Source organism: Schistocerca gregaria, chromosome 7, assembly GCF_023897955.1.
Source record: "Schistocerca gregaria isolate iqSchGreg1 chromosome 7, iqSchGreg1.2, whole genome shotgun sequence".
Taxonomy (NCBI): Eukaryota; Metazoa; Arthropoda; class Insecta; order Orthoptera; family Acrididae; genus Schistocerca; species Schistocerca gregaria.
In genome coordinates, this window is record NC_064926.1 from 28,905,757 (window position 1) to 28,931,567 (window position 25,811).

The following is a 25,811-nucleotide window of genomic DNA, read 5'->3' on the forward strand; positions in this document are numbered from 1 at the left end:
GTCTTCTTTGACCCTGAAGAGGTCATTCAGATTGATGTCATCCCTCATAGTACAATGATATACTCTGAAGAGTATTGGGCTACACTCAGGAAATTGAAGAAATAACTTCAATTGTTCAATGCCACAAAAATGCAAACAAACTTCTCCCTTACCATGACAGTGCAAGACTTCACCCAAGTCTGCACACCTGGTAGGATCTCACAGAATTTTATTAGACTGTTCTACCTCATCCACCTTACAGCCCAGATTTCACAACTTCTGACTTCCATCTGTTTGGCCCCATGAAGGGTGTACTCCAAAGGAAGCAGTACATGGGTGATGGGGTGGTTATTGATTCAGCAAGATGTTGTCAGCAATCTCTTCCAGTAGATCAAGTCACATTAGGCCTAAATTGTCAGTAGTGATTCAAAGATCTGTGTTTGATCTGCATGACTTTGATACAGGGTGAGGCATCTATCACATGCCACCCAAAATAGCTGTAGAATGATTAAATATATTGACAAGCGGTATACATTAAGTTACAGCAAATAATTTAGCACATTATTATACATACACAAAGCATTTTTAAGGCTTATAGAAGATGCATTAAGCTGACTTTGTTTTTTAATTTGTTGAATTTAATCATATGGTGACACAGCCCATCCCAGTAAAGTGGCTTAAGGCCATCACATTGAATGGAGAATATGTTGAAAAATAGGGTTTTGTAGCCAAAAGCATGAGGAATAATATGGTGTATTCGAATCTTGAATAAAACCAACCTACTTTCAGAAAAAAAATGTGTTGCATTACTTATTAAACAACTCTTGTATTTTTTAACATGATTGTATGATGTATTTGGAATAATTTATAAGTATTGTACACTTTAATGAAGTTGTATCTCATGTTTACTGAAGTCACTAAAAATATTCACATAAATATGTATTTAGTGACTCCCAGTACAAATTGAATGCTATACAGAGTCTACAAGAGAACAGTAATTTTAACTTTAATTCTTCTATAATTGTTATATACTGTCACTTTTCCTTTGTCTATTTACAAAAGGCAGTAAGAGAGGGACATAACTATGAATGATAATGCTGCTGCTTTTCTGGTTAACACCTTGTGATATGTTGTTTCCGTTGTATTTGAAGTAACTACAAACAGGTTTGTGTATTGATACCAATGCACACAGAAAAGAAAGCAAAATTTTGTAATGCATATACACAATGGAGACTTGAACTCCATGTACTGCGATTCCTGTAATTGTTCATCTATTGTACTGTTACTGAGTTGTATTGAGTCTTTCTGTGTAGTCAATGATTCAACTTGTTTCAGTTTCTAAGAGATAAATTTTCATGAATTCATGTTGTAGCATACACCAAAAGTAGAGAGATTAGAATGTGGGAATTATTACATTTTGCTATACATCTCAATTGTCAGCTATTCCATCCGGCTGCACCAGATTCAGCAGAACTTAGTGTCCTCAGTTACAGACAACCAAACTACTGTTTGTACTTTACACAAACAAAATCTTTTCCTCGTAACATCATTTACATACCAGTATCTTCAACATAATTAAAACTAATCATCATTATAACTATGAAGATTTTTCAGAAAGTAATGAACCACATTTTTTCTCTCATTCGGAAACAGTGCTATGAATTTGGAACATTAGGTATGTATTATTTGAAGTCTCCTGAGTGAGCATGCCAAGTTTACTTCACTTCTGACAGATAGCGTAGCTGCAGGATAGTTTCAAGATGATGTGTGTAGGTGTAGGTTACAAATACCATGCTGTTATTGAGTTTCTCACAGCAGAGAAAGAAACTGTGGGGAATATTCACAAATGCTTGTGGAAAGTCTATGGAGTATCTGCTGTCAACAGACATACAGTTATTCACTGGGCACAGAGGGTGAGCTCATTAGGAGTAGGTTCGGTGGAGCTCCACAATTTTCAGTCGGGGAGATCATCCATGGTTGTCATAGCTGACACCTTATCTAGCCTCCATGGACTTCCAATTATTTGGGCCATTAAGGGATGCCATTTGTGGAAGACATTTTGAAGATAGTGAGGAGGTGATTTACAGAGTGAAGCACTGGCTTTGCCAGCAGGACAAGGGTTGGTACTGACAGGGCAAACACGCCCTTATTTCAGCTCGAGGAAGACCATAGAATGGGATGGAGATTATGTAGAAAAATAGGGTGTGTATATAAAAGAATTCTTTCATGTGTGTTATTCTCATTATGTTCAATAAAGAACTGTTGAAGAAAATAGTGTAGTGCATTACTTTCTCGGCAACCCTCATAGTAGCCATAAACCATCAACATCACACTTCTGTACATCTATTCAAAACTTTATCTATTATTTATTATTTATTTATTTGTCCAACAATCATTTTTGTACATTGTTTGTATGTGTGGTATAGGACAGTGGTAAACGTAGTTAATTTACAATATAACAGTAATTTTAACTACATCGTTGACATAATGAAAATGCATAATAACGTAGGTTGATGTGCTACATTGCTTCTTCATGTGATACTAGCATTATTAAATTAGATGACATGATAAGCACAACATAAACCATATTATGAATTGACAATTAGTAAAATTTGGTAAATGAGGTTTACTTATTATGATGTAACGGAAATTCAGACAAATAATAGAAGCAGTGATCAAGCAAGAACTGTTTTAACTTTACTTTAAATGCATTTAATGTAGGTATGGATTTTAAGTAAGAAGGCAAATGGTTGTATAACATAGCTCCAGCATAATACTCTCGTCTTTTGCATAAATTTGTTTTTACTGTGTTCATGTGTAGGTTCATCTGCTGCCTAGTTTCATATGTGTGTATATCATAGTTGTGTCTGAAGAGATTTTCTTTTCTTAAGATGCTCCCTTTTGTGAAAATTAATGTTTCATATACACTCCTGGAAATTGAAATAAGAACACCATGAATTCATTGTCCCAGGAAGGGGAAACTTTATTGACACATTCCTGGGGTCAGATACATCACATGATCAAACTGACAGAACCACAGGCACATAGACACAGGCAACAGAGCATGCACAATGTCGGCACTAGTACAGTGTATATCCACCTTTCGCAGCAATGCAGGCTGCTATTCTCCCATGGAGACAATCGTAGAGATGCTGGATGTAGTCCTGTGGAACGTCTTGCCATGCCATTTCCACCTGGCACCTCAGTTGGTCCAGCGTTCGTGCTGGACGTGCAGACCGCACGAGACGACGCTTCATCCAGTCCCAAACATGCTCAATGGGGGACAGATCCGGAGATCTTGCTGGCCAGGGTAGTTGACTTACACCTTCTAGAGCACGTTGGGTGGCACGGGATACATGTGGACGAGCATTGTCCTGTTGGAACAGCAAGTTCCCTTGCCGGTCTAGGAATGGTAGAACGATGGGTTCGATGACGGTTTGGATGTACCGTGCACTATTCAGTGTACCCTCGACGATCACCAGAGGTGTACGGCCACATCATGATGCTGGGTGTTGGCCCTATGTGCCTCGGTCGTATGCAGTCCTGATGGTGGCGCTCACCTGCACGGCACCAAATACGCATACAACCATCATTGGCACCAAGGCAGAAGCGACTCCCATCGCTGAAGACGACATGTCTCCATTCGTCCCTCCATTCACGCCTGTTGCGACACCACTGGAGGCGGGCTGCACGATGTTGGGGTGTGAGCGGAAGACGGCCTAACGGTGTGCGGGACCGTAGCCCAGCTTCATGGAGACGGTTGCGAATGGTCCTCGCCGATACCCCATTAGCAACAGTGTCCCTAATTTGCAGGGAAGTGGCGGTGCGATCCCCTACGGCACTTCGTAGGATCCTACGGTCTTTGCGTGCATCCGTGCGTTGCTGCGGTCCGGTCCCAGGTCGACGGGCACGTGCACCTTCCGCCAACCACTGGCGACAACATCGATGTACTGTGGAGATCTCACGCCCCACGTGTTGAGCAATTCAGCGGTACGTCCACCCGGCCTCCCGCATGCCCACTATACGCCCTCGCTCAAAGTCCGTCAACTGCACATATGGTTCACATCCATACTGTCGTGGCATGCTACCAGTGTTAAAGACTGCAATGGAGCTCCGTATGCCACGGCAAACTGGCTGACACTGATGACGGCGATGCACAAATGCTGCGCAGCTAGCCCCATTCGACGGCTAACACCGCGGTTCCTGGTGTGTCCGCTGTGCCGTGCGTGTGATCATTGCTTGTACAGCCCTCTCGCAGTGTCCAGAGCAAGTATGATGGGTCTGACACATCTGTATCAATGTGTTCTTTTTACCATTTCCAGGAGTGTATATACAAGCAAGGTATCGGCAATATTCTGAGAATTTTAAAAAGTGGTTTACAAGAATGCTTGCATTCAGGTATTTTTATCATCCTGATAATCTTTTTCTGTATTTTAAATGTTTTTGTAGATTTTGTGGAATTACCCCAAAAAAATATTCCATACTTAAACAGCGACTGTATACTATAATGGTACACTGTCAGGACTGATGAGCAGCTTGTATACTGAGTGAGGATGCTCATCTTTTACATCAACATATTTGCAATCTGACATTCCATATATCAGTAATAGACATTCTTGTAAGATGTTATGCAATAATAGTATACAGAATTGGTTCTTTAGCTTGTCATGGATAAATTATGCAATTTTGTGCATCATCCCTCTATGTGCTGACTGCAAATACATATGTCATCAAGATAGTAAATTATGCCATCCACATAGTATAACATATAAAGCAATGTTTATTTATAAAATTACTTTTCCTTGAATGTATTTCATTGATCTGTAATCATCATAGTGATTGCATGAAGCAATACAGCTCTACAGTTCTAGCAATATTAACCCTACCAATTCAATATCTGTGTGGTATAGCAGTACGATTATTAAATTACCATTGTCTGTATTCAAGGGCAAACTAATAAGAAAATTCAATGCATACATACAGATGTTAGTTAACCACAAAATTAACTACCTAAAGTATACTACATACTATGCCTGGTTATCAACTTCCAGAACTTTATCTCAAAGTAACATACACATCATCAGTTTCATCAACTTCGAAATACTACCTCAAAGCTAACTATGTATCATTATTATTGCCAAAATTTCTATTGTTATGAATCTTCTGGAAACAGTATGTTCATATGTTCAGGTAACCTGTATGTTTTCATTATAATCATCATAAACACCCTCTTTCAAAATATTATCTTAAAGCAAACCTCTTTCAAAACCTTATCTTAAATCAAACAGTATATCATCATTGTTATTGTCATAATCTTAATCTCCTCTCAAGTAGACACAGTATTCATATTCTGGTATGTAACTCTCTCATTTTGGAAGAAAAATATGGTTTTGGATTACTATGTGTGTGTGTGTGTGTGTGTGTGTGTGTGTGTGTGTGTGTGTGTGTGTGTGTGTGTCAAACGGCAAAGTTGCTGCTGTCTTTGTTAGCGCTGATTTGCAGCTCAGGTAGACACTGATCTATCGCCAGAGAAGGAGTCTTCTATTTTGGACAAAGGTTGCTCTTTTAGTACAAACAAAATTTTAGTTCTAAATTGTTTTACAGGAAATGACTGAATGTCCTTAAATACACCATTAAATAAATTTAGAGCCACAATTGGAGAACTGTTCTGCATCTTAGTTGATCAATATCTTGGCCTGTCTATACCGCCTTCATAGTGAGTGCTGTGTTGATGAAGTCCATTCCTCTTCCTGTATATCTCATGATTCAACTTTGTGTGAATAAGCCAACTGAGTATATATTGGCTGAAAACAGTTAAACCTCTTAACCTGGAAAAAAATTGTGTGCAGTGCATTTTTTTCCCCTTGAGGTATTGATCCTCATTCCTTTGTTATGTAATAAAAGCACATTTTTGCACCCTGCAGAATGACCCCACAGTAACAGTCCACAAGTAATGTGACCATGGAACATTGCAAAGTGTATTGTTAGTAGGTACTATTGTTATATAACATTTTTCAGTTTCCTCAAGAGATGTAGAACCCTTGGAGTTTAGAACATACATTTTTAATGTGCTGTTGCCAAGTTGATTTGGTGTCAATAAAAAAGCCCAGAAGCTTAACAACTACTGTGTCACCCAGTGCTCCAGTATCACTTAGGCTGCATATTCTCCTCTGTATTTTGTCTTCATTAATTTTCATCTTTTTCATGATGAACCAGTCCATGGCCTCACTGAATAGGACTTCTGCTTGTTGAACAGCATGAAATACATTCTCCTCTTTTGTGAACAAAGTTGTGTTGTCAGCAAACTGCAAGGTGTGCCCTTTGGAGTCTATGTCATTAACAAAAATTAAGAACAACAGGAGCCACATTACAGATCCCTGTGGTACACCATGTTTGAAGCCATTTCACCTGAGTCTGCTCCATGCACTTGTACAGTCATGTCATCTGTTATTTAGGTAGGATTTGAATTTGTAGAACAGCTTCCCCAATACCATATGATATTAGATTGCTGAGAAGGGCCGTATGTGGGATACAATCAAATGTCATACCAAGGTCAGAGAATTCCTGTGCTGTCGACTCCTTGTATTCAAGACTCTGACTTATATTTGTAACTAATTCAAGTACTGCTGTCATAGTTGACTTTTTCTTCTGAAAGCTGTGCTGTGTATCATAAAAGAGGATATTTCCTTCAAAATAATTCAATAGCTGATCTTTCGTTATGGACTCCATCACTGCTGCTGTAGATATAGGCCTGTAGCTCAACACTTCATGTGGATTATATTTTTTGTAAACTGGCACTGTGTGTGCTACTTTCTGGAAGTCTGTAAATTCCCAGGTATCAAGGCATTTATGTATTTATTACATCCTGTAAATATAAGGCTTCCCTGATTATTTGTAGCTGTTTACTATTTTTATTGTCTTTTGAGTACACTCTCTTCCACATTACCATGCTGCATTTATTTTCAAATTTCATAGCTACAGCAGGATGTGTTCTGAAGTCTAGGATTTCACCTATTGCACTTTCCCCTATGTTTGTAATATATTCATTAAATTCAACTGGATTGCAAGAATTTGAGCAAAAAGAGACTTTTGCCTATGTTCATTAAACAGATCCCATGCTGCTTTGCAAGGACTGTGAGTTTCTTTAATTTTGCTTACTCTACTTATTTTGTATGCATCCTTTTGGCCTGTAAATAATTTCAGTATAGCCTGTCCTTAATGCCAATAACCCTAATGGCTTTGATTTTATCATCTAGAAGTTGTACAATGCATTTTATTTTAGCTGATCTAGAGGTGTACCCACTCTTTACTTTGACAGTTTCCTGTATGTCTTTTTATTTGGCAGTTGGATATACCTTGGGTTTTAATGAAAAATTATTGTCTTATTTAACTTGAAGAGTCTGGAACAAGGAACAGAATGTACTATTTTTGTGGAAGTTCTTCATACATTTGATACCAATCTGTAGAAGACACTGCAGATTTGAAATCACCTAAATTTTTAATTGAAATTACCCTACTTCTGAATACATAATTTGAATCCCAGCTGGGAATTTTTCAGCTACTTAACGATGTTGTCCATAGCTTCATTGTCACTGCACTGTGCTCTGCAAGCATAGGGACAATGACACTTACTTTGTACTCTCAAGTATTTAGGATTGTGACAGCTGTATCAAGACAGCATCTCCTCTTGTTGCTAGAGAACTTGCCACAAATGGTCCATAGCTGCTTAATAAGTTCATACAAGCTCTATCTTTGTCACTACCTTCCCCAATATGGATTCTGATGTCTCCACATAAGGCAATTTTTGTTCCAAGGCACACTAGATAACACAGACAGCTTTCCAATTTGCTGACAAAATTTTAAAAATTGCTATTTCAGGAGTGGTACACAGAAACAGCAATTAAGTTAGCATCTGGCAACTCCAAAGCAGCCAATTCTAGATCCAAGTCCACCCAGAAATTAAATTTCTTATGTGTATAAGTTGTATGTTTCTGATAATCATCATCATATCTTAGCACAGAAAGGGTGGCACTGATTTAATAAGATAATTGTGACAGATGAATAGAAAAGCTGAAGAGACAGCACAGAAGAATGAAAAACTGAAAATTATCTACATGGCTTGGAGCCATGTATCACCAAGCAAATAACTCATAAAGAATATTATTCGCTTTAGGATGTAAATCTTTACTGATCTACATTCTGTACAACACCCTATCATGATCAAATGTAATATAACTATAAGATTTTACCATATATTGCAACCCAGATTCTAGCATAAGACACAGCACAATATATTCAGCAGTTCACCCAGCCAAAAATTTTTCTTCATAGACAAATCTGTATTCTTCAGTTTTACTGTCCTACTGCCATTGTGTGTGTGTGTGTGTGTGTGTGTGTGTGTGTGTGTGTGTGTGTGTGCCATCTTCCACTTATATTTAAACACATTACAAATTTTACTCAAATATTTCTCCATAAACACAGTAGATTTTAAATAGCTTTCAGCTCTCCTTTTAGAAACCCAGCTACTTCTGACAGCTTCACTAAAACAGCTACATCATTTTCTCTGTCTGCTGACAAAAAAAAAAAAAAAAAGAAAAAAATCTTTTAAATTACCACAATCCCTTACATCCTAATCTTCATTCTCTACTTTGATCAATACTTTGTTTTCAACTTCTACACAATAATTACATGAATTATCTACTTCATATTTCATCCTATACATATCAGATACATTGAAGGTTCCTAATATGTGATACAGTATCATTCTGTTCAACATGCAGTTCTGTTTTACTTTCTGACACATCTGTTGTAATGTGGAAAATTTCTTATGTCAACCTCTGTTCTGTATACTTAGTTTCTGAATTGATTATTCTGTCAAATATATTATTTAATTTATCTGTCACATTGTCTGTTTTCTCACATGCATTTGTTAATTTCCCCTTTAATTCATCTTCAGATTGTGTTAATAAGTCATATGGTCCATTAATTACCTTGTTATATACTTCTGCTGTCTCACCACTCAGTTTTTGTTTTTATTATCTTGTCATTTATTTTTGCTATCTTATCAGCTATTTGGGAACTCAGTCATTTTCAATCCATTTTGTGATTAACAAGTTCTCTCACCTCTCTCAGTACTCTTTCTAATAAAGTCTTATGTAACCCCAGATCATTCTCGGTTGTCAATACAAATTTGATGCTTGCCATTTTTATTTCTTATAGTGACAGTGTTGTTAGCATATTCCAATGAATGTGGCTCAATAATTCCTTCCTTGGCCAAGCCACATATGGACTTGACTTAAAAATTTCTTTCTGTCGTGGTGAGAATGTTTGGAGTCTGCTGTATTGTGTTTTCTTTTTTTCCCAACAACTTTCATGCTGACATTGGTGTACTTTGTATCTGTGAACTGTAATTTGTCACTAAATATTCAATATTTTTCTTTTTTAACACTAACTGAGTTTTCAATAACTAATTCTGATTCATTTACTATATGGAAACACCTGAAACGAACATCAATTTCTGGCTACCTGTAGTGACTCCAGCACTTTGTACTAAAGTTTCAGTTTCATCACGAAGATCTTTTCTGGTTTCTATGACTAAATCCAAAAGAAAGCAGGTGTTGACATGTGAAAATTACTGAACTATCAAATTAATAAGCCACAGCTGAAAAATACTAACGCAAATTCTTTACAGACGAATGGAAAAACTGGTAGAAGCCGACTTCGGGGAAGATCAGTTTGGATTCCATAGGAAGGTTGGAACACGTGAGGCAATACTGACACTATGACTTATCTTAGAAGAAAGATTAAGGAAAGGCAAACCTAAGTTTCTAGCATTTGTAGACTTAGAGAAAGTTTTTGACAATTTTGACTAGAATACTCTTTTTCAAATTCTGAAGGTAGCAGGAGTAAAATACAGGGAGTAGAAGGCTATTTACAATTCATATAGAAAGCAGATGGCAGTTATAAGAGTTGAGGGACATGAAAGGGAAGCAGTGGTTGGGAAGGGAGTGAGACAGGGTTGTAGCCTCACTCCAATGCTATTCAATCTGTATATTGAGCAAGCAATAAAGGAAGCAAAATAAAAGTTCAGAGTAGGTATTAAAATCCATGGAGAAGAAATAAAAACTTTAAGGTTCACCGATGACATTGTAATTCTGTCAGGGACAGCAAAGGACTTGGAAGAGCAGTTGAATGAAATAGACAGTGTCTTGAAAGGAGGGTATAAGATGAACATCAACAAAAGCAAAACGAGGATAATGGAATGTAGTCAGATTAAGTCAGTTGATGCTGAGGGAATTAGATTAGGAAATGAGACACTTAAAGTAGTAAAGGAGTTTTGCTATTTGGGGAGAAAATAACTGATGACGGTCAAAGTAGAGAGGATATAAAATGTAGACTGGCAATGACAAGGAAAGCGTTTCTGTAGAAGAGAAATTTGTTAACATAGAGTGTTGATTTAAGTGTCAGGAAGTCATATCTGAAAGTATTTGTATGGAGTGTAGCCATGTATGTAAGTGAAACATGGACAAGAAGAGAATAGCAGCTTTCAAAATGTGGTGCTACAGAAGAATACTGAAGATTAGATGGGTAGACCACATAACTAATGAGGAGGTATTGAATAGGATTGGGGAGAAGAAAAGTTTGTGGCACAACTTGACTAGAAGAAGGGATTGCTTGGTAAGACATGCTCTTAGGCATCAAGGGATCACAAATTTAGCATTGGAGGGCACCATGGATTGTAAAAATCGTAGAGGGAGACCAAGCGATGAATACACTAAGCAGAGTCAGAAAGATGTAGGTTGCAGTAAGTACTGGGAGATGAAGAAGCTTGCACAGGATAGAGTAGCATGGAGAGCTGCATCAAACCAGTCTCAGGACTGAAGACCACAACAACAACAACATGACTAAATTCATTGCTTCTCCAGAAACAACTTAAGTAGCATGTTTCAATTTCAACATCGTCTGTTTTAATGGTGCCTGTAAAATAGGCAGTGTTTTTCTCAGATTCTGACAGGATCACAATTCTCTCTTGCAGTCTTGAAGTATCCAATAGCTCATAAATATCTTGGTGTAATAAATTAAGTTTGCTTTGACAATCAATGAGTGCCTTCACCTGACTGCTATGTGTTTGGACATTTTTAAATTTACATCTGTTAGATATTGATCTGCTACCTAATTGTGATTTATGAAAATCTGTGCCAGACCTGGACTCGAACCCGGATTTCTTGCTTACTACAAGTGGTTTCCTTAACCGCTTTGGCTATCCTTCCATGCTCCTTGGACCAATCCAAACCTCTAAATGTCACACTGTCTTCATCCTTCTAACATAGGGCACTAAATTCATCACCTAACGCTCACAACTGTGATGTTACAAGCATTAGGTGATGGATTTTTCAGACTACAAGAGAAGGATGTAGACAGCATTATGTTGTGAACATGAGGTGATGAACTTAGTGGCAATGCGACATATGAAAATTTGAGTTAGTTAGGAGAGCAAGCGTGAATAGGTAGCCAAAGTGGTTAAGGTTGCTGATTGTGATAAGTGGAAAATCCAGATTTGAGTTCTGGTCTGCATGTCACTGTTGGTGGGGGGGGCTATCCCTGATACATCTGATGTAAAGGAATTTGGGAGTCAGCAAATTAATTTTGAAAATATTTCATACCGCTGTGGACCATCAACAGTGCCTGTTGTTTCAGACATGCATGTAAGTTATCATTTACATTCATTGTCATCTTTTGATTACTCTTCCTTTTTTTCATGCATTCAGTTGAGATATGCCCAAACTTACTGCAACTGACTCATCTCTTTCCTACACTCTATTGGTTGCAATTGCTTAACATATGACCACTGGCAACACAGCTGAAACACTTTTTGTTTGGAACAGAAGCTGCATTTCTGATGATTGTGTTACATGTCCTTGACATATTTGTCACTTCAGATTCTGAAGATTTCATAACTGTAAATTTTTAATGTTATTTCAGCAACAACTTTACCCCAGTTTCATAAATTCTCAGTTTTTTCATAGAATCTTGCATATTTTGTATGTCACAAAAATGTGTTGTTCATGAATCATCTTGTATCCACATTTATCAGGTATTAGAATAGCATGTCCTCATCAGGGTCACCATGACTGGCAATCTCTTTCCCATGTCATTGTGACAGCAGTTGGAGGATCTCTGCAACTCTAATATGCACATTGAACACTTTTTGCATAGCTTTTTTCAGTTCAGATGTTTGGCTCTTCTTACCTTTAACCAAATCATTTTTTCTTCAGTTGGCTCCAACTTACTACAAATGTTGTTTCCTCGGAGTCCAGGATACACTTTTAAATGGATGTTTGTCATTGCCATGAAATGACTGCAATGTATGCCCTCAAAATCATGAAATTATAGTGAAAATTTATGTTGATCATGATAAATACTTTGCTTCATTTTTTCATCTGTTTCTGGATTAGAAATTTCATCGTCTTTTTGTTCTGTAAATTCCATCTTTTATTGTTCCTAGGCCTTTGGCTCCAAAGCAATGGAAAGCGGAAAAAGCATATTGGATACCGTAATGTAGAACTGAGCAATACATGTTGCCTTCTTTGCTCATTAAAATCGAGCTTTAGTGAGGAAACAGTAATGAATGCATATCATGCCTACTTCCATTCTTGCCTTAAATATAGAGTAAGTTTATGGCGACACTCTAAAACAGCTAATAGCAATTTCAAACTACAAAAAGGCCATTACAATCATGTATGGATGCAAACCTAAAGACTCTTGCAAAGCTCTTTTTAAGATATCTGGTATTCCTCCATTCCATGTATATGCATTATGGGAACCCTTATATTATTTAAAATAAATGTAATAGATAAGGACTGCAGACTGAAAAAAATCTCTGATATACGTGATCACTTTACCAGAGAAAACAAAAATTTACTTCCTGAAAACATAAAAGCCATTACTGAGGTCAAAGTCTTTGTAAATTTTCTGAAGTCATATTTACAACATCATTGCTTTTACTCCATTGAAAAATATTTAAATTCATGGAGTGTATTATATAAATAATTAATGTATAAAGGGTTTTGCTGAAACTTAAATAAGTAGGCATAGAGATCACTTTCAGAACTGTACTTATTACTTGACTTGTCCAATGTCTTATGCAAAAGATGCTTTTGTTGATGACAGGACCAGTAAATACAACACAATAGCCTTTTGATTTGCATCCTTCTCATCTTGTTCATAATCTATCTGTTTACATTCTTTGTTGTCATTAATTTTCTACAAAAGTTTTTCTACATTGAATGAATAAAAACAAATTTCAGTCTTCATTTATATTCTAATCCTACTGTGTGTATGTAACATATTGGAGATTGTTCCCTACATGGGTTCTGCTAAATGGCTCTTTGATGAATGACTTCTTTGCTTCATGTTTACAATATTTTGATTGTAAAGTAAAGCCAGAAATACAGTTATTTTCCATTTTCTGTGTCCTCCAGGACACTTTTTGAAGACTTTCTTTTGTAAAGGTTTAATTGATTTAAACAGTGCTGAGGTTATAGTTCTGTTTACTTTTTTTACTTCAACTAACACTACTAATTGAAAATATTTTTTGAACTTGGTAAAGTCAGCAATTTAGTTCACCTTTGACAACATTCTAAAATAGCACAATAGAATCTGTTTAAATGTATTCATATTAATGCATAGTTAACCTGACATTGCAAGTTCTAATTTGGCAGTTATTTCTTCTATTTTATCATTGCTTTGTTGCCGCAGGCAAAACTTTGGTTAAGACAGTTTTTCATAAAAATCACAGACATATTTCTACAAACTGTGTTCTCAGTCATTCAATTGGGTCTGGAAGGGTCTGTGACTTACACGCGTGTCCGAGCGTGCCAAGCACACACACACACACACACACACACACACACACACACACACACACACACCGACATGGACACACGCACACACACACACACACACACACACACACACACACACACACACACACAAAATGGCCAGTACAACACCACATGAGTCTTCTTTATTTTCGCCTCTGGTGAATCAACACACCCATTATTTACCATCTCTGGTGCTTCACTTCTGTATCAAGAGTAACAGAACAGAAATAATTTAGGTCAGGTTATTCTGTGAAAATTATATTAGGATATTGGACACTTGTAGCATTAGGTGAAGGGTAAACACTGTAGAGGAGAGACACCAAGGCATAACTACTGTAAGCATGTTCAAAAAGATGTAGACTGCAGTATTTCTACCAAGATTAAGTGATTTGTACAGGACATACTAGTCTAGAGAGCTGCATCAATCCAGTCTTTGGACTGAAGACCACAACAACAACAACAACATGGTGAAAGTTATAAAAAGTTTCATTAGCTGTGGAATGCTTCCATGTACTCTGAAATGATTTTGCATGTTTGTACCTCATCCAACTGTTAAAACTGAGTATTTCTTTATCTGTATTGACACTCACCATGGGTTATTGGTCTGTGTTATTTCTATACTTGATTAAAATTTTGCTCTTGTGCAAGCCATAATTCTACCACTGTAGTGATGCCTTTATTTTACATTTCATTTTTTGCTTTGATTTCAGATGATTTTAAAGAACCTCACAGATAATGCCAAGAATTTGGCTGCAAATGCGAAGATTGAAGACATGTCTCGTCTTTTCAAGAACCACATGGCTGGAAAACAGGATGTAAAAAACGCTCTTAGTGGAGTAATGGTAAGTTAGTTTTTCTGTAATATCAGCACATAATGTTTAAAAAATCATCAATATTGTGAATGAAGTTACTGATGATAATGTATATTAATTCATTATATAGCATTGTATAATTACTATTTCAAAAAATGTATACAGCAGTTAATGAATACAGTACTCTCTAAAACTTATTCGCATTTATTTTCTAGGTTTGAAGGAATACTTATAAGCATATCTCCTGTTCTCACTTACACATTTAAACTTAAATTCTAATCAAGTCTTGCCCTAAATGACAGGTTCATTGCAGTATTTAAGAAATATTTGATGCAGTAAGCACAACATGTTTTGAATGTGACCTCATCCTTTAGAAATGATTGATGAAAGCCTGTGACTGTAAATACAATGGAGTCGTGTTTCAAATAACTTTTATGATAAGCGTCTCAGTTTTTTTTTTTTTTTTCATTTATATTTTGCACAACACATTCCAGGAAATGATTTCTATTTTCAAGTGTGCTTTCTGTGTCCTATGCTATTTCTGCATGTGGTTTTGATATATGAAGTACTGTATTATTCTTTTGTCTTTTTTGGTTTCTTGTGATCCAGTTGTTTAGAAACTCGCAGCTATTTAACATCACACACAATTTTCTGTGCACAGCACACAATGAAAATTTTCACACACAATTTTCTGTGCACAGTATGTAATGAAAATTTTCATTGTGTACTGTGCACAGAAAATTGTGTGTGATGTTTAATATGTGCATGTTTCTGAACAACTGAATCACAAGAAAACTCAAAGACAACAGAAACAGAAACCACACTTGGAAATGGGAAACATCTCCCAAAGCATATCGTGCAAAATACAAATAAAAAGAAAATCTTGACCAGTTACAGAAAAGTTATTTCACAAACAAACCCAACACATTTTCATGTATCTTTTGTATCATTAGTCTCCAAAAGATTCACTCCACCCAGATGAATTGTTGTTTCCATTGTAGTCCTAGAGTCATCATGATTTTTGTATGCTGCAAGTGGAATTGGTGATTTTTTTGTTATCTTATAAATGAATTTCTTCTATTTTTGTCAGATACATTGACTTATTTGCTTTTAAATACAAAATGTTACTTTTAGCCATAGAACTATATGTGACAACTGGCTCAGAGTTAACTCCAGCCTTGAAAAGCAACTAACTTAGAATATAATTTTTTGCCAAAGATAGTGTAGTATCTAGAATGCTTAAACAATTCAAAGATTTGCACTGAATGTTCAGCAAAATTAATATTTTTAAGTAATTGATTTACAGTTTTAGTATTTCTGTGTTAATAATGTATGAAATAACTTTTGTGGTATTACAATTTTCTATTCTGATCAAAAGATAAATATGATAACCATAAGGAGAAATCACAGCACCAAAGATGAAGCTCTCTTGTTCGGGGATCTTAGTGACATGGTCTCCCTTTTTAATGTTTTCCAATTTATCCCTTTCTCTGACCTGAGGAAGGAGCTATACTCCAGAAAGCTGGAATATTGTACATACTTTTGTAGGTATCTATTGGCCATACTGACATTTCTCTTGAAGGTACTGGGTAGCAATTCTGCCTCTTAACTTTATAGTTTTCTCAAGAGAATTTTCCTTTCAGTATTTTTGCAGAAACTTCAAAAAAGAACTAAAGGACACAACATAAAGCATGCACATGATGTAATTGCTATTACAAGACTCATGTGTCTTATTTTATGACACCAACCAAAGACATAGATATAGTACACAGCAGAGAGATTAATATAAACATTTCACTTCAACACTTCCCCTAAATGTTTATCTTGCTAAATGCAGTATTTAACACATTGCAATTAATGATCTTAAATATTTAAGCTGGACATGTGCGTATGGTTTGGTGAGAATATCTGCAGCTTGCTGATTGCCTGGTATGTGCTCAATGGCTAACTGGTTTTCTTGAATCTTCTCATAGGTGTAGGCAAGGGAACATCAATATGCTTTGACCTCTTGTGAAAGTCAGGATTTTTGGCCAGTTTAATTGTACTTGTGTTATCAACAAGAAGGACAGGAACACTCTCTAGTCGTGACATTTCTTCATAGAACTTAGATAGCCATATTCCTTCTCCTGCCCCTTCACTGGCAGCCACATACTCTGACTCTGTTTTTGACAGTGATATCAAATGTTGCCACCTGCCCAAGTAACTGCTCCTCCACAAAATCTTGCAACCATGCCACTAACGGAGCATCAGGTTGCTGGATCACTGACATAATCAGCATCAGTATATATCTCCAGTCTTCTGTTTGCATGACTAGCATTGCATTTTATACCCAATGACACTGAACCTTTTATGTATTTTAGGATTCTTTTTACCACAGACCAGTGATTTTCTTGAGGATACTCTAAAAATTTTGACACACAGCTCACTGCTAATGCTACATTGGCCCTTGTACCAAAAACTAAAAACATAAGACAGCCAACTGCTTCTCGATATTGGGCATAAGTTGGTTTATCACTGGTTAACTCATTTGGCTGCAGATATTGCTCAATTGGAGTTGACACAGGATTTGCCTCTGTTATGTTAAACCATTGAAGAATACCTTTAGCATAACTTTCTTGATTAATCTCTATTGATCCATTATCATGACATACAATATTAATATTTAAGTAATGTCCTACTGGCTCAACAGTAATTTTAAACTCATCTTGAATTTCCTTTAGGAAAAGTTCAATATCCTTCTTCTTACTTGCAGATATTAATCCATCATTACACACAAAACTACCATTAACTTATCATTGCAATTTTCTGGATAGAACAAACATGGATCTACCTTACTTTCTGCAAGCCTAAGATTTATTAGGAAGTCCTTGAACCATTGGTTCCAGCACTTTGGAAATTGTTTTAGTCCATATAAACTTTTATGAAGTTTGCATATCCAATGAGTTCCATCACTAAATCCCTAAGGCTGCTCCATATATATCTCTTCTTTTAAGAAGCCATTCAAAAAAGCACATTTTTCATCAAATTGTGCCAACTGAAGTTGCTCACTAGCAGAAACACTCAAAATTTATCTAATTGTATCATGTCTAGCAACAGGACTGAACATTCGTTATAGTGAGTACCTTTTTGTTGACAAAATCCATGATGAAGCACTGGTCTTGCTTTATAGTAATCAATTTTACCATTAGACTTACACTTAATTCTGTAAACCCAATTGTTTGTAATGGGCTTACGATCTGGTGGCAGAGGTTCGAAAGTCCACGTAGCATTTTCTTTCAATGAAGTCATTTCTTCCTCCATTGCTCTTCTCCAGTGTTCATGATCTACAGAATTAATAACCTCTGAATAATTTTTTGGCTCATTTATTTCAGCCAAAATAATTTCAATAAGGTGCTTTGGTTTCTTCAGTTGTTGCCTATTCCTCAATTCTCTTTTACTAGAACTTTCTTTTGTAGGCTCCTTAAACACACTTGCATCTTCATGATTCTTCAATTGTCCATTGCCTGTTTCACTTGGGAGTAACACCATTGTCCTACCAGTTTTCTCAGGTTCAAAAGCAACATCCTTACTCCGAAAAATTCATATTTCTTATTCAATCCACACTCAAAAGCCATCAATGCCATCACAATAACCAACAAAGATTCCTGATTTTCCTTTTGGATCCCATTTCTTTCACTTTTCCTTCAGACCATGAACAAAATATTTCACCCCAGAAATATGAAGTTTATTTTGCTGTATCACCTTCCCAGTGAATACCTCATCCACGCAACTTGTACCAGTTCTGTTTAACACATGAACAGGTGTGTTTTCTGCTTCTGCCCACAAAAACTTTGGCAGGCCCTGAGTTAGCAACATGGTTCAAGCTAGTTCCACAAATGTTCTGTAATGGGCCTTGCACATCCATTCTGCTCTGGAGTATAAGGATTTGTGATGACAAGTTGTATGCCATTTAATTTCATCAAATCTTTAACTTCAGTATTATCAAATTCTCATCACCATCACATTGAAATGCTTTTGGTAATTGACCACAAAAATTCTTCACAGTGTTCACCATTTCTGTAATCTTCTCTGCAGTCTCAGACTTCTGCTTGAGGAAATATATCATGCATAATCTTGAAAAGTCACAAGTGAAGCAAAGAAAATATTCTGCTCCCCCCAGCGATTTACACTCAATAGCTCCACACATATCAGCATGAATCACTTCTGCAGGTTGTGTTGCATGCTGCTGTTGTAACTGAAAACTGCTGTGATGCTGCTTCCCCTTAACACATACCTTACAAAATTCTTTGCCGAAGTCTTCAACTGCAACACCATGCTGCTTCAAGAATTGTTGGACATGATGCTTGATTTGTTGACCCAAGCGTTCAAGCCAAATTTGCAGAGAGTCCTTTGACACTAAATTTACCTCAGAATCACAAGGCTGAATTTGTTTTGTCACTCAAATCAAAATCTTCAATAAGTTGCCACTACCTATGCCACACACTTTTACAACGCCATTGTTTCGGAACTCACACATGTCATTCAATGAATAAAAGTCTAATCCCTTGTCCATAGCAGATGATACATAAAAGAGATATCTTCAGCATTCTGGAGTATACAAAACATTATACGTATGGCACAACTTCCATTTTCCATTGACAAAAGCTTCCCTTTTCCTAGTGTGCTCATAGTCAAATCATTGCCTGTGCATATCTGCAGTGGTGTTGCAAATTTAGTAAATAATGTATACCACTCAGTTTTCTTAGCCATATGATTCATTGCTCGACAATCAGTGATCCATGAGTCCTTGTCCTTGTCCAATTCCCCATTTATTACTTCATCAATGAAAGTCTGGTCAGGCAAATCATTTTTATTTTAGTTGTGGACAGTTTTTTGTTTATGTTTCACATTTGGACATATATATATTTTTTTAATATGGCCAAATCCACCATAACCGAAACATTTGAGCTTCTTTTTGTTTGTAGACTTTTTGTATTTGTCTGACGAAGTAACATTCGTCATAGTGATGCCATCTGCATTTTTAATGTTTGCTTTGGAAACGAAAAGTGCAACTACCTCGTCCTGTTAACACATCCATTAAACATTTTAGTGTTTGTTGATCTTCAGATCTTGCCCACAACGACTGTCACAGACTTTGATAATTGTCAGGCAGTTTGTCAAGTAGTCGCACCATTAACAATGAGTCATCGGGTTTCACATTGAGTTCCTGCAAGTTTTCAAAACTAGTGAGATGTGTCACCATGCAAAAATTGAAGAATTCTGACTGAACAGAATGTGCACCTTGCTTTGTTTTCTGTTCAAACAGCATGTAGCTTGTCCCACATATCTTGTGCACTCTCACATGCAACCAACAACACCACGACGTTGCTTCTACAGTTCTAACAATAATCTGACTTGCTGCACAATCAGCTTTGTCCCGTGTTTTTAGTGCAGCATTGAACACATCTATTTGTGCCAATGTTGCATCCACTGGCAAAGCTGCAGGTTTTTCTACATCGCCAATAAACACTTCATATGCACTGTCTGACGCATTTAGTAAATTTCATACTCGTAACTTCCAAATAGTCCAATTTTCAGCCCCACACAGCTTCTCTATGCCACAAAAAGCTATTGTAGTCCTGTAAAACAGTTCAGATTTACAACCGCAAAAATTCCACAAGAGAAACGTGCAGCAGTTGTTCACATATATACAGTATGAACTGTGCATAGCATGCAACATACACTAACGCATTTCTGGCATCACAAAATGTAAAACTGCAATACCCAATTCCTTTCTTGAATTGTGTACTGAGTCCAAGTGTACATGCCAACATCAGATCATGATGACGAAGAAGCCGAGAAAATGTATAATGAAATAGAAGACATCATTCCATCTGAAGGAACAGGAAAAGTAAATACCTTAATCATGGGTACTGGAATAGTATGGACAAGGCAATGAAGCAAATATTCTTGGACAATATGGATTAGGAAAAAGGAACAACAGAGGAAGAATGCTAGTGGAATTCTGTCACCGAAATAATTTGGTGGTGATGAACACTTGGTTCAAGAAAAGGAAGAGTAAACTGTACACATGGAAGAGCCCATGAGATGTGAACAGATATTAAAATGGGCTACATACTCATCAAACAAAGGTTTAGGGGCAGTGTGAAGGTCGCCAAGACCAAGCCAGCTGCCGACATCGACACGGACCACAACCTTTTGGTTGCAGATATCAGCACGAGGCTGAAGAAGATCCGACAGCATGGGAGGAGAAAACAGAGATGGGACTTGGAAAAGCTAATAGAAAATAATTGGCAGTAGGAGAATCGTTAGAGAAAAAATTTAACAAAGTGGGAAACAAAAATACAAGTTCAAGTGTGGAAGCTCATTGGCAAAATGTAAAAATGGTTTTGTTAGGTACTCTGAAGAGTGAAGCTGGGAGGGAAACAAAGAGAATGAGAAAACCCAGGATCACCAATGAGATGATGGAGAAGATGGAGGAAAGGAGGAAGTGTAAAAATGTTGATGAAGAAGAATACAGCTGACTTAACAACGCCCACAGGAGGGAAACAGACAAAGCAAAGGAAAAGTACTTGGAAGAAATGTGTGACAAAGTAGAAGAACTACAAAGAAGAGGAAGGTATGATCTTATATACCAGAAAACTAAGAAACTGGGAGAAGGAGAGAACAAAAGTGTAAGGATGTTTGGAATAGAAGATTCTAGAGGACAAGTGGTTACTGAACAAGTGGAAGTGCTGAAAACATGGGAAGAATAGATAAGGAAACTATAAGATACAGAACATGACCCAGATGACATCAACATCGAGACAGAGGAAGCTATTGACGAAGTTGAAAGAGGGCCCTGTATACTGACAAGGGAAGTAGAGAAGGTGATAAAGGACATGAAGAGTAGAAAAGCTACAGGGGATGATGACATACCAGTGGATTTGCTCAGAGAAATAAGAAATGAATGTTTGAAAGTTCTGACACAAATCATAAACAAAATCTATGAAACTGGAGAATGGCTTGAAGACATTTTGGATGTCACAATGGCTACTCTTGAGAAGAAAAAGCAAGCCAAGAAGTTTAGTGATTATAGAACAATTATTCTGATATCACATGTGGCAAAGATCATTGCAAGAATACTAAATAGACTGTTGGAAAACAAAATTAAAGTCATGGGAGAAGACCAGTTTGGCTTCAGGAAAGGCATGATGAGGATATTGTCAGAGAGAGTTTTGGCCATTAATGAAGAAGTTTGTGCTAGTTTTATAGACTGGCAGAAGGCCTTCGGCAGAGTCAGTTGATGAACATCCTTAAGGAAATAGGAATCAGCTGGAGAGATCGGAGACTTATAAGGAACTTGTACCTGGGACAAAGGGTAAAGGTACGACTAAACTACAAAGAAACAAACAGTGTGGAAATAGGAAGGGGAGTGAGACAAGGATGTTGTCTGTCGCCAAGTCTCTTCAACCTGTATGGAGAAATTCTGGCAAGAGAAGGGCTGAAGAAATGCGGAAACTTCAAAGTAGGAGGACGTCTTATCAACACCATCAAGTATGCAGATGACCTGGTAGTGCTCGCTAAAAAACAGAGACAGCTGCAACACATGAGGAACAATTTGGTGGAAACAGGAAGAAAATACAGCATGGAAATCAACATCGAAAAATGTGAATCAGTTCAAATACCTGGGAAGTTTTATCACAAAGGATGCCCACTGCACCAACAAAATCTGAGCAAGAATCACCATGGCCAAAGCTGCTTTCAACAAGAAGAGGACTCTGCTGCCCAGCAAGTTGAGTTTGGCATTAAGGGGAAAAAAGGATAAAGTGCTACATTGGGAGCATTGCACTGTATGGAGCAGAGAAAGAAGGAGAACAAATACTTAGAGAGCTTTGAAATGTGGTGCTGGAGGAGAATGGAAAAGATCAAGCGGACAGATCGCATAAAAAATGATGATGTACTGCGAAGAGTAGGAGAGAAGAGAAGTATTCTGTACACAATTCTTCAGAGAAAGGCTAACTGGATTGGACATATACTTAGATATGTGGGACTCAAACATGATGTCATCAAAGGGAAACTCAGAGGAAACATCTGGACGACATGAAAGATACAAGGAGATATAACAGACTGAAGGAAGAAACTGAAGACAGGGAACAGTGGAATCAGTAATTCCCCGTATAAAGAGATGGACCTGCCACTAGGCAGAATACTACATAATAATAATAGTACTGGGTTCATAAACTATTGCAGAAAATCCAAGTAAGAACTAAAGGGCACAACATAAAGTATACACACGACATAGTTGCTATAACAAGACACATGTATTTTATTCTGTGATACCAACCAAAGACATAGATATAGTATACAGCAGAGAGATGAATATAAACATTTCACTTCAACAGATATGATAAATCAGATTGCTTTTGTGATTGATTCGTATGTGATAGAATCACATACACAAGAATTTCTACACCCTCTAACCTCAAAAGCAGATCTAATGATAAAACTGGGGACCATGACAAAATGAACTGATAGATACCATATCCTGACAAATAAAAGGTAGATACATGATGAACTGAAATCTCATTAATAATAAGGAACAGAGCTTTTTCCACTTTGGTTTCAGTGTTGCAGTCTGTGTCTCTTTGATATGTAATTGAATCTCATGATTTTTACTGACTAAAAGTGTGACCATTATATTCTCTTCAAACGTTTTTGTTCATGAACATCTTTCTCATATTCATTATTCCTACTAATACAGAAATTTGTTATGTTGAATCATTTAGGACATCTCAAAAGAAGTTGAGAAGAATCTCTCGCCAAAGCAGTGTGCTGTGCTTGATGTGGCACTGGATACAATCAAACTATATTTCCATGCAGGTGGTAATGGATTGAAAAAAGCATTCTTGGAGAAAAGCCCTGAGCTCCAGTCACTTCGTTACGCTCTCTCACTGTACACGCAAACAACAGATACTCTAATAAAGACATTTGTCACAACTCAGACAAATGAAGGTAAGCAGTTTCATATTGCACTTTTTGCCTTTTACTGTCCTCTGTTCAGTATCCATGACAACATGTTACAGTATCAAACAATCAGTGAATGGAATTTCCAGTCACTGGCTATTTGATTTCTTTTTATTTTAGTGTACAACATTCTCACAATTTCAAGGGAAGACCTCTCAGCTCTGCTAATCAAACAGAAATACTATTTCCTGAAAGAGTAGGATAGTTTCCAAATAATACATCATAAATTTCACAGTTTTTAATTCAATGTATCTGCAAAAGAAAATCATATTAAACTGTATTACCCCTATTTTAGTAACCTAAAATAAAAAAGTGCCAATTTTGAGAAACAATGCCATCTGCTACACTGTCAGTTGTTCAATGTTTCATCTATCACAGTAGATAAATACAGGCCATAAAGGGTATGAGAGCTTTAAACTGTTGATTCACATCTTGAAACACACATAATGGTTCACCTATGGCTCTCCTGGATTGAATTGTAGTGTTTTACATATTCACTGCAGAAAGATGATTAGTTCACATTCACACTCACTTGTAGAAATGCAAAGAAGATTACCTAAAATTTATCTAATTGAGGAACAAGTGTCATGGCTCTAATCCTACTCCAACACTTCATCCCTTAAGAAGAAAGAATAAGAGGAAGGTAATACTATTATGTCGTTCATTTCATAAGTATCTAATATACTCCTTGTTAGGATATTACAGGCACTTGAAAATCTTCTTGGTGAAAACGTCCTTTACAAGCCATTTTCTTTATTGTATTCTGTGTGCATAAATAGAGCACAGAGCAAAATGGAAATTTCTCAGACTCCAATACCTTAAACAAATAGTTTCTTTTAAGACCAGTGTGAAACAAACAGCAGGTAACAGAGATGAATTTGTGTGCTGGAGGGATTGCATTCAAAACTTGAAGCATAAATCATAAATATTGTCCTGACTGATGGGTTACCATACCTTTGGTACCCAGTGATATTGATGTACAAATACATCAAAAATACAACTGAACTCTGGTATATCCTTTTAACCAATCATGTGCTACACTTATATGAGAAATATCACATTAATGTTCAAATTATCTGTCTGTTATCATGTCTTGCAGGTATTTTGCATCCATTTGTTCACCTGCAGTACTCTACTGGAAACCAGTATATTCAGTACAAAAGTGCATTGCCCCAATTTAAACAAAATGGTTCAAGGATCCTCCTACAGGTATCAGAGTTCTTTCCTTGCACAATGAAGTCAGCTGTACTCAATATTTTTAAGCAGATGTGGGCCCCCGCACATGGTATGGACAATTTACAGTCTTACAGTCATTACATATCAACATGGTTCCTCCAGACTTTTGTTTTTCCATGGAATCGAAGTCATCATAGTAATAATTATAAAAGAGGCCCCTAACTATCACCACATTAGTGGTCTCATTTGTTCTTTTTATATCTCACTCTTTACCTGTCTACCTATCTGTTTATGTACATTTTCTGTGTCCTCAGTAAGAGCAAATACAGGTGGAACATAAAGAACATTGCTGACCAAAATCAGTGAGAAGCCAGAATATAGAGAGAAGGTACAGAAATAGTGAAGTCAGGTTTTTTTTTTTTGATCCTCTTGATCATTATTTTCTTTTGAACCAGCAACTCAGACATCTCTTAACGCAATATTCATATCTAAATTATAATTTTTTATAGTTTTCCATGCCAAATCCTTTTAATCCTTTCTCTTCTTCACTGCTAAAGAAGTGATTTTTTATGTAGAGGGTGCAGAATGTCACATTTCTTGCATTCCATATGCACTCTTTTGGGATGATACTTTATTAAATACAGCTACTTGAGATCTCATTTCTATTGTAACCTTTTTTTTTTATTTTGTACTGTTTCCAGTTCCTATGTGCAGTGAAAAAAATTCCACATTGTTGTCTTATGAAATTGTTGATGAGACAAGAGGAGGTTTACGCATGTATATGTATCATTTAAATTCAAAGTCATCTTTGAAAATCACAAACACTCAGATTTCAACTCTGAATACAGAATTTTGAAAACCACAATTTATGTAGTAAGAGAATTTATAGGGGTGCAAGTGATAGAATTAATCATCCAAAACTGAATGTGTTCATGTATGTGTGTGGAACACGTTG

General features: G+C 36.7%; 1 protein-coding gene across 1 annotated transcript in view; it reads left to right on the forward strand.

Annotated features, from left to right (window-relative positions):
* Positions 1-25,811, forward strand: part of LOC126281764 (protein unc-13 homolog C-like) — a 1,053,980-nt gene that overhangs the window by 946,072 nt on the left and 82,097 nt on the right. The window contains exons 27-28 of the mRNA XM_049980962.1: positions 14,573-14,704; positions 23,443-23,668. Of these exons, the coding sequence (XP_049836919.1) occupies positions 14,573-14,704; positions 23,443-23,668 (358 nt within the window). The remainder of the gene's footprint in view (positions 1-14,572; positions 14,705-23,442; positions 23,669-25,811) is intronic.